The sequence below is a fragment of the Ranitomeya imitator genome, chromosome 9 (assembly GCF_032444005.1).
Source record: "Ranitomeya imitator isolate aRanImi1 chromosome 9, aRanImi1.pri, whole genome shotgun sequence".
NCBI lineage: Eukaryota > Metazoa > Chordata > Amphibia > Anura > Dendrobatidae > Ranitomeya > Ranitomeya imitator.
This window is the reverse complement of record NC_091290.1, coordinates 6723365-6733664: the sequence shown is the minus strand read 5'-3', so window position 1 is coordinate 6733664 and position 10300 is coordinate 6723365. Positions and strand designations below refer to the sequence as shown.

General features: G+C 45.4%; 1 protein-coding gene across 1 annotated transcript; it reads right to left on the bottom strand.

The window, feature by feature from the left end:
- Nucleotides 1-315: 315 nt before the first annotated feature.
- LOC138649505 (vomeronasal type-2 receptor 26-like) lies at nucleotides 316-4289 on the bottom strand. Its single transcript, XM_069739979.1, has 4 exons — nucleotides 4144-4289; nucleotides 1598-1778; nucleotides 1383-1506; nucleotides 316-1306 (listed from the first exon to the last, which is right to left on the bottom strand). The coding sequence occupies exons 1-4, from the start codon at nucleotides 4287-4289 to the stop codon at nucleotides 402-404; spliced, it is 1356 nt and encodes a 451-aa protein (XP_069596080.1). The 3' UTR covers nucleotides 316-401.
- Nucleotides 4290-10300: the final 6011 nt, after the last annotated feature.

Below are 10300 nucleotides of genomic sequence, written 5' to 3'. Positions count from 1 at the left end.
TCCTGTGCCCCGCCTTTCATACAGACTTCTTCCTGTGCCCCGCCTTTCACACAGACTTCTTCCTGTGCCCCGCCTTTCATACAGACTTCTTCCTGTGCCCCGCCTTTCACACAGACTTCTTCCTGTGCCCCACCTTTCACACAGACTTCTTCCTGTGCCCCGCCTTTCACACAGACTTCCTCCTGTGCCCCGCCTTTCACACAGACTTCTCTGAGGCCAAGGAATCTTCAGACTACAAATATAAAATACAAGCCACTTTCGGCCGTAATAAATGTTTCAATCAGTCATTAGCAATGTGATAAATTGAATTTTACTTCAATAATCTACATCAACATTAAATGAAATATGTACACAGTAATAAAATAAGGCATACATTTACAAGGATCGAATAATGTCCAGTCTCATGCAGTCCGGCTCATTATATAGGACTTTGTATTTTGCTCAGGTCTGCAGAAAATTATGTAACATTTAGGGAAAAATATACAGCCTAAAAGTCCAGCATTAGAGGTCAGGATGGCAAACATCTCCACGGCTACCGTGTATTTACTTCTAGTGCTGAGATAAGCTGGGATCATGGCTATCCAGACACTGCAGAACACCAACATGCTGAAGGTGATGTACTTGGCCTCATTAAAACTGTCCGGTAATGTCCGGGCCAAGAAAGCTGTAATAAAACTAACAGCAGCCAGAATCCCCATATATCCCAGGACAGAGTAGAACCAAAGATCGGAGCCTTCATTACACTGAACTATGATCTTCTCTGTATAAGAGTGTGTGTCCAGCTCCTGGAAGGGGGGACAGAGGGTCACCCAACTCATACAGATGACCACCTGGACAGAGGTGCAGATCAGGAGCACGCAATTCGGGAGTTTTACTCCAGTCCATGCTCTCCACACACTTCCAGGCTTGGTGGCTTTAAAAGCGATGTAAACCATTATGGTCTTTGCTAACAATGAAGAGATGGATATTGAGAGTAGTAGTCCAGTACAGATCTGACGTAACATGCAGGTACTATCCACTGGACGACCCAGGAACAAGAAGACACAGAGGAAGGTGAGCATGATGGAGATCAGGAGAATAAAGCTCAGGTTCTTGTTATTTGCTCTCACGATTGGGGTGTGTTGAAATCTAAAAAAAATCCCCAGTATTACTGCTGTCACTGTAAGAAGCAAAATGGATCCTGATAGAGCAATTACTGGTATTCCATCATCAGAGTAAGAGAGAAATTCTAGCAGTTTGGGGACACATTGGGTCTTGTTCTCATTGGACCATTCATGATCAGGACATTTCCTGCAGTTTTCATTATCTATAGGAAAGAAGACAAAAAATATCACATATGACTGAATTTGTGGTCAAGGCTCAGATGTAGAAGTAGTACCTACCAGAGGTGTTTGATATTTCTCCTTCAGAACAAGGAATACACCCATAACAACAAAAATAGATTGTATTTCCTGGGACTTTTCTGCTTCCTGGTAGACAACTTTTTGTACATTGAGACTTTGGTTTCTAAATTCAAGACACAAAGTTTTTTTCTTAATTAGAAAATGTATCAACTATAAAGCCTGAACGCCAAAGTATCTCCAGGGTAAAGCATTACCTCATTGTTAATGGTTTTCCACTGAATTAAACTGTCGTTGATGAAGAAGTCTGGCAGATTGCGGTTATCTATCATTTCAGGTGAAATGTAACCAACAACGTTCGAGTGCAATCTTTGATTGACTATAAAGTGATTATTAATTTCGTAATCCTCTAAGATATCTCCATACACCGAGAAAACCCTTCTACCAAAATGGGTCAAATATTTCAAATAAAGCAATGCCTATGGATTAAAATATAAAATATATAACCACACATTGAGAAATATAACCACCGGCAGCCACGGAAAGCCTAAAAAGCGACCTACCTACACATATATAGATATGTCCTTCCTCTTAGCTCATCATCTCCCAAGATTAACGGCAGAAGATGAGCAGCTTTGAACAAAACATGATTTTGTGATACTATCAGGAGATCTTTAAAAGCTCTGTGTGTCAATATGTGGGTTTCAGAAAGGCAATGGTTTTGTCACGATGATGAATTGAATGTGTGTCATGAGAAATGAAAGTGGATCGCCCCCAGACGCAGGGCCACGGGTTACTCGGTACCGGTCCTCTCTGTCTCGGTCCTGGGGATGTCACGGTGGCTGGACCCGGTCCGTGACCCTGCTAAGGGACGTCCAATAAAAGCTGATAGGAGTCTGTCAGGGTTTCGTGACGCCACCTGTGGTGTTCCGTGAGGGTGACCGACGCTGTTTGGGGTCCACTGGGGTGATGTGATGGCAGCTAGATGGTAAACCTTCCCACAGGTGAAGTATGTCCCCAGGGCTTCCCAGTAAGGTGGAAGGTGATGGTGTGAGGTGCAGGCAATAACGAGGACACAGGGTTGCAGTCTCTTTACTGAAGACTTCAGGATCCTCAATCCAGAGCACGATTAACAGGGCTGTCGGAGACCGGCCGGTCCGATGGCACATCCAGAGTTCCCTTTACAGTTGGAAATTGTTGCCTACCACTAGCGCCTGAATGTTGTAGTGCTACCCTGCTGAGCATTCGGTATAGTCCTCACAACTTCTGTTCTAGTTCGTGCGTTCTTTCTAGTTCTTTCTCTTTCTTTATATTTCGTTCCAGATGTTACTAGTTTCTCGTCCCCCGGGTATGTTATGGCTAGGACGCACCCATATGACGGGAAGGCTCGGAGCTCTTCCGGGACCCTAGAAACGCCCCTCTCCTGCGTTGCCCCCTAGGTCTTCGTAGGAAATTTAGGGTTGACAGCCAACCTATAATTAACTGTCCTGCGGAGTTTGAAGTAAGGCATAGTCCGTTACTTCCTCGGTGTTCCGGCCACCGGCTACGCACCTCAGTAGGATGTTGCCGTTCTCGGGGCACGACTCCTACTGGTTCTCCTTTGTGCTGATCTCGTTTCTCACTGTTCCACAATATCCTTCGCTTCGTGTCTCTTTCTTAGGATACCGCCGCAAGGTAGTGCAGGCGTGGTTCCGTAATGTTCTGTTCTGTTCGCTAGGTACCTGCCAGGTTCCCACGCCTGACAGTGACCCCCCTGAATCTTCTCCCTGCAGCACCCCCGGCTAAGGGATGCTGCCTGAATCCAACCCAGTCAGCTTCTAACTAACTTCCTTTCCAACCCCTAGTTTTACCAGTGTGAGGAGTGGCCCAATAAATAAAGCCTTTTTCTCCCCCTAGTGGCCGGAGTGTGAAGTGTAATGTGTGCTGGTGATACCTGGTCAAAGAACTCCTTTAGTGCCATCAGACGTACCATCACTCCCCTTAGTGGCAGAGCAACGTTACTGCAACAACCAGATCTCTGGGGCGCTGCAAAAGTCCTTAAGAAAAGTTTGCAGGAAATTGAGGAAGGGCACGTCTAAATGGTGAATTGCGATTGTCATAAAGTCTGCCATGGCCAGTTTATAAATAGAATATGTGGGCATGTTCCTTAATGCTATAGCAAAAAAAGGCAATCTTTAAAACCTAACTTTTAATATGCTGGTTAAAAGATTAAAAAGAAGACACACACAACATATAACATAAACGTCCTTGGTCCAGTAACACACACTAGTCGCCACTACATGACAATGAGAGGAAAGGACCTATAATACTATCCCTCACCTTCTGATTGAACGTGATCTATGAAATATGAGGTATAGTGAGAATATATGTACCACTTCCCTTCGCCAAGTATTACCACAGTCAGAGGTCTCTCAGCCCCAGCTATGCTATAATTACAGCTCAAAAAGGAAATTTACTGGATTTTTCCACAACAACGTGTATTGGAGACCCAGAAATTCACATACCGGTAAGTGGTATATGACTAATAATTAAGCATAGATGAGTATTACATTATTCAAAAAAAACACAGAACAATATCACCCATGTTTTGATTGAAGTCCTGTTTCAAAATATACCGGCCCTTATTAACAGCCCATCAGGGTGCAAACGCCCGCAAATATCCGTTCTTATGCATTCATTCTTAAGGGCAGTATAGGGGTAAATTCTTTTTAGCAGGACGAGCGACCACCTCCCATCACGTTTCTTCCACTTTAAGGATTCATCAGTGGATTTTGTAGCCTCATGGAGGGGTTCATACCCTCACTTCGAGGGTATGCTCGTCTTCAACTTGTAATTCTCGGTTTGTCCTGACAGCAGAGGTGGTGCTAGAGAGCAGGACTGAGAGACTTTGTTTTTGTAGACAGTGGAGCTGGAGTCAGTATGGTGGATGCTGAGTTTGCTAGAACTCATGGGCTTGCTCTACCTTAACTAAGCCTATTCCTATTTACGCCATAAACTGCACAAAGAGCTTTGAAGCAGATTGTACATAACATAAGACTGAAGGTGGGGTCTTTTCATTATGAGGTAATTCCTTTTTATGTCCTGGAAGGTCTCCCCTCTCCAATTGTTCTGGGTTTGCCCTGGTTGGTGAAACATAATCTGATTGTAAATTGCCAATCCAGAGATATTGTGGAGTGGGAAGATTACTGCCATGATAACTGCCTAAACATTTGCCTTTCTGCAGTATCTACGAGGACCTTACGTGTGTTTTTGTCTGGCCTTGAGGATGTACTGTATGTTCTGAGAAGGGGTGTCAGGATTTGCCCCCCCTCCATCGTGTATATGACTGTCCTATTGACCTGACTCCAAGAGCTAAACTAGCAAAGTCCAGACTGTCCAATGTCTCCGGTCCTGAGAAAAAAGCTGTAGTGAAATATGTATAGGTATGATTGTGTGACTAACAGTAATTTAACATCTGTCCTGAAGGCTGCAGGTCTCACCAAGGTGACAATATGTGTTATCCTGAGAAAAGGCAGCTTTCCTGTTCTCAGACCACAGGGGAGCCTTCCTGGAAAGACAGAATTGGAAACATTTAACACCTCTATGAGGCCTCAAAGGCAGATGCCAAATGGAACCTAGTACAGCCTGACAAATTCTATTTACTATCTATCTGAGAACTTACACAAGAGTGTTCAGTGTTATGACCTGGTGGTTAGGACAATAATGGACCTGGTGGTTAAGAGCACCCGGAAAGACCTGATAGCTACAAAAACACAGGACAAGCTCTGGGAAGTGGGAACTCTGCTGACCGCAATCCCTAATCCTATCACACACACTAGAAATAGCCGTGGATTGCTCCTAACGCTCCCTATGCAACTCTTCACAGCCTAAGAACTAGCTAGCCCTAAAGATAGGAAAATAAAGCCTACCTTGCCTCAGAGAAATTCCCCAAAGGAAAAGGCAGCCCCCCACATATATTGACTGTGAGTTAAGATGAAAATCACAAACACAGAGATGAAATAGATTTAGCAAAGAGAAGCCCGACTGACTGAACAGACAGAGGATAGGAAAGGTCACTTTGCGGTCAGCACAAAAACCTACAAAAAGCCACGCAGAGTGTGCAGGAAAAAAAAACCTTCCGCACCGACTCACGGTGCGGAGGCACCACTCTGCATCCCAGAGCTTCCAGCAAGCAAGGCAATATTCACAATAGCAAGCTGGACAGAAAAATAGCAAACAAGAAAATAGCAAGGAGGAACTTAGCTTCTGCTGGAGTAAACAGGTAACCAGAACGATCCAGGAGCGAACTAGACCAATAGTACAACATTGACAGCTGGCATGGGACAGAGATCTAAGTGGAGTTAAATAGAGCAGCCCGCTAACGAATTAACCTCGTCACCTGTGGAAGGAAACTCAGAAACACCCACAGCCACCAGAGGAAGTCCATGGACAGAACCAGCCGAAGTACCATTCATGACCACAGGAGGGAGCTTGACAACAGAATTCACAACAGTACCCCACCTTGAGGAGGGGTCACCGAACCCTCACCAGAGCCCCCAGGCCGACCAGGATGAGCCAAATGAAAGGCAGGAACCAGATCGGCAGCATGAACATCAGAGGCAAAAACCCAGGAATTATCTTCCTGACCATAACCCTTCCACTTGACCAGGTACTGGAGTTTCCGTCTCGAAATACGAGAATCCAAAATCTTCTCCACCACATACTCCAACTCCCCCTCAACCAAAACCGGGGCAGGAGGATCAACTGATGGAACCACAGGCGCCACGTATCTCCGCAATAACGACCTATGGAACACATTATGGATGGCAAAAGAAGCTGGAAGGGTCAAACGAAACGACACAGGATTAAGAACCTCAGAAATCCTATACGGACCAATGAAACGAGGCTTAAACTTAGGAGAGGAAACCTTCATAGGAACATAACGAGACGACAACCAAACCAAATCCCCAACACGAAGTCGGGGACCCACACAGCGATGGCGGTTAGCGAAACGTTGAGCCTTCTCCTGGGACAATGTCAAATTGTCCACCACATGAGTCCAAATCTGCTGCAACCTATCCACCACAGTATCTACACCAGGACAGTCCGAAGACTCAACCTGCCCTGAAGAGAAACGAGGATGGAAACCAGAATTGCAGAAAAACGGCGAAACCAAAGTAACCGAGCTGGCCCGATTATTAAGGGCGAACTCAGCCAAAGGCAAAAAGGACACCCAATCATCCTGATCAGCAGAAACAAAGCATCTCAGATATGTTTCCAAAGTCTGATTGGTTCGTTCAGTCTGGCCATTGGTCTGAGGATGGAAAGCCGAGGAAAAAGACAAATCAATGCCCATCCTAGCACAAAAGGCTCGCCAAAACCTCGAAACAAACTTTGAACCTCTGTCCGAAACGATGTTCTCCGGAATGCCATGTAAACGAACCACATGCTGGAAAAACAATGGCACCAAATCAGAGGAGGAAGGCAATTTAGCCAAGGGTACCAAATGGACCATCTTAGAGAAGCGATCACAAACCACCCAAATGACCGACATCTTTTGAGAGACGGGGAGATCCGAAATAAAATCCATAGAGATATGTGTCCAGGGCCTCTTCGGAACCGGCAAGGGCAAAAGCAACCCACTGGCACGAGAACAGCAGGGCTTAGCCCGAGCACAAGTCCCAAAAGGATCTAGCCACTAAATCTCTGGTACCAAAGATTCCAGGATGACCAGCCAACACCGAACAATGAACCTCAGAGATAACTCTACTCGTCCATTTATCAGGGACAAACAGTTTCTCCGCTGGGCAACGGTCAGGTCTATTAGCCTGAAATTTTTGCAGCACCCGCCGCAAATCAGGGGAGATGGCAGACAAAATTACCCCCTCTTTGAGAATACCCGCCGGCTCAGGAACACCCGGAGAGTCAGGCACAAAACTCCTTGACAGGGCATCAGCCTTCACATTCTTAGAGCCTGGAAGGTACGAAACCACAAAATCAAAACGGGAGATAAACAGCGACCAACGAGCCTGTCTAGGATTCAACCGTTTGGCAGACTCGAGATAAGTCAAATTTTTATGATCAGTCAAGACCACCACGCGATGCTTAGCTCCTTCAAGCCAATGACGCCACTCCTCGAATGCCCACTTCATGGCCAACAACTCTCGATTACCAACATCATAATTGCGCTCAGCAGGCGAAAACTTTCTAGAAAAGAAAGCACATGGCTTCATCACCGAGCCATCAGAACTTCTTTGCGACAAAACAGCCCGTGCGCCAATCTCAGAAGCATCAACCTCAACCTGAAACGGGAGCGAAACATCTGGCTGGCACAATACAGGGGCAGAAGAAAAACGACGCTTCAACTCCTTCCACAGCCGCAGAAGACCAATTGACCACATCAGCACCCTTCTTGGTCAAATCAGTCAACGGTTTAGCAACACTAGAAAAATTAGCGATGTAGCGACGATAAAAATTAGCAAAGCCCAGGAACTTTTGCAGGCTCTTCACAAATGTCGGCTGAGTCCAATCGTAAATGGCCTGGACTTTAACAGGGTCCATCTCGATAGTAGAAGGGGAAAAATTAAACCCAAAAATGAAACCTTCTGAACTCCAAAGAGACACTTTGACCCCTTCACAAACAAGGAATTCGCATGAAGGACCTGGAACACCATTCTGACCTGCTTCACATGAGACTCCCAATCATCCGAAAAGACCAAAATATCATCCAAATACACAATCGGGAATCTATCCAGGTAATCTCGGAAGATGTCATGCATAAAGGACTGAAATACTGATGGAGCATTGGAAAGCCCGAATGGCATTACCAGGTACTCAAAATGGCCCTCGGGCATATTAAATGCTGTTTTCCATTCATCGCCCTGTTTAATACGCACAAGATTATACGCCCCTCGAAGATCTATCTTGGTGAACCAACTAGCCCCTTTAATACGAGCAAACAAATCAGACAGTAGCGGCAAAGGATACTGAAATTTGACTGTAATTTTATTAAGAAGGCGGTAATCAATACAAAGTCTCAAAGAACCATCCGTCTTGGCCACAAAAAAGAACCCTGCTCCTAACGGTGATGACGACGGGCGAATATGGCCCTTCTCCAAGGATTCATTTATATAACTCCGCATAGCGGCGTGTTCTGGCACAGATAAATTGAACAATCGGCCCTTAGGAAACTTACTACCAGGAATCAAATTAATTGCACAATCGCAATCCCTATGAGGAGGTAGGGCACTGGCTTTGGGCTCATCAAATACATCCCGATAATCTGACAAAAACTCTGGAACTTCAGAAGGAGTGAAAGACGAAATTGACAAAAATGGAACATCACCATGTACCCCCTGGCAACCCCAGCTGGACACAGACATAGATTTCCAGTCCAATACTGGATTATGAACCTGTAGCCATGGCAACCCCAAAACGACCACATCATGCAGATTATGCAACACCAAAAAGCGGATATCCTCCTGATGTGCAGGAGCCATGCACATGGTCAATTGGGTCCAGTACTGAGGCTTATTCTTGGACAAAGGCGTAGCATCAATTCCTCTCAATGGAATAGGATACTGCAAGGGCTCCAAGAAAAAACCACAGCACCTAGCATACTCCAAGTCCATCAAATTCAGGGCAGCGCCTGAATCCACAAATGCCATAACAGAATAGGATGACAAAGAGCAAATCAGAGTAACGGACAATAGAAATTTAGACTGTACCGTACCAATGGTGGCAGACCTAGCGAACCGCTTAGTGCGCTTAGGACAATCGGAGATAGCATGAGTGGAATCACCACAGTAAAAGCACAGCCCATTCCGACGTCTGTGTTCTTGCCGTTCAGCTCTGGTCAAAGTCCTATCACATTGCATAGGCTCTGGTTTATGCTCAGATAATACCGCCAAATGGTGCACAGTTTTACGCTCACGTAAGCGCCGATCGATCTGAATGGCCAAAGACATAGACTCATTCAGACTAGCAGGCATGGGAAATCCCACCATGACATCCTTAATGGCTTCAGAGAGACCCTTTCTGAAAATTGCTGCCAGAGCACACTCATTCCACTGAGTGAGCACAGACCACTTCCTAAACTTCTGACAATATATCTCTACCTCATCCTGACCCTGACACAGAGCCAGCAAGATTTTCTCTGCCTGATCCACTGTATTTGGTTCGTCATAAAGCAATCCAAGCGCCAGGAAAAACGCATCAACATCACGCAATGCCGGATCTCCTGGCGCAAGGGAAAATGCCCAGTCTTGAGGGTCGCCACGTAACAAAGAAATAATGATCCTTACTTGTTGAACAGGGTCACCTGAGGAGCGAGGTTTCAAAGCAAGAAATAATTTACAATTATTTTTGAAATTCAGGAACTTAGATCGATCACCAAAAAACAAATCAGGAATTGGAATCCTAGGCTCTGACATCGGATTCTGAACCACAAAATCTTGAATGTTTTGTACCGTTGTAGTGAGATTATCCATCCAAGAGGACAGACCTTGAATGTCCATGTCTACACCTGTGTCCTGAACCACCCAGAGGTAAAGGGGAAAAGAGAGACAAAACACGCTGCAAAGAAAAAAAAATGGTGTCAGAACTTCTCTTATCCCTCTATTGAGATGCATTAATACTTTGGGCCAGCTGTACTGTTATGACCTGGTGGTTAGGACAATAATGGACCTGGTGGTTAAGAGCACCCGGAAAGACCTGATAGCTACAAAAACACAGGACAAGCTCTGGGAAGTGGGAACTCTGCTGACCGCAATCCCTAATCCTATCACACACACTAGAAATAGCCGTGGATTGCTCCTAACGCTCCCTATGCAACTCTTCACAGCCTAAGAACTAGCTAGCCCTAAAGATAGGAAAATAAAGCCTACCTTGCCTCAGAGAAATTCCCCAAAGGAAAAGGCAGCCCCCCACATATATTGACTGTGAGTTAAGATGAAAATCACAAACACAGGGATGAAATAGGT

What these genes read in the sequence shown, in the direction of transcription:
- LOC138649505 (XM_069739979.1), bottom strand. Translation starts at nt 4,289, where the DNA reads ATGAGTTCTAGCAAACTCAGCATCCACCATACTGACTCCAGCTCCACT. An exon ending in GGAAAACCATTAACAATGAG is followed by an intron (nt 1,507 to 1,597) that starts GTAATGCTTTAC and finishes TCTTGAATTTAG; the next exon opens with AAACCAAAGTCTCAATGTAC. An exon ending in AGAAATATCAAACACCTCTG is followed by an intron (nt 1,307 to 1,382) that starts GTAGGTACTACT and finishes TCTTTCCTATAG; the next exon opens with ATAATGAAAACTGCAGGAAA.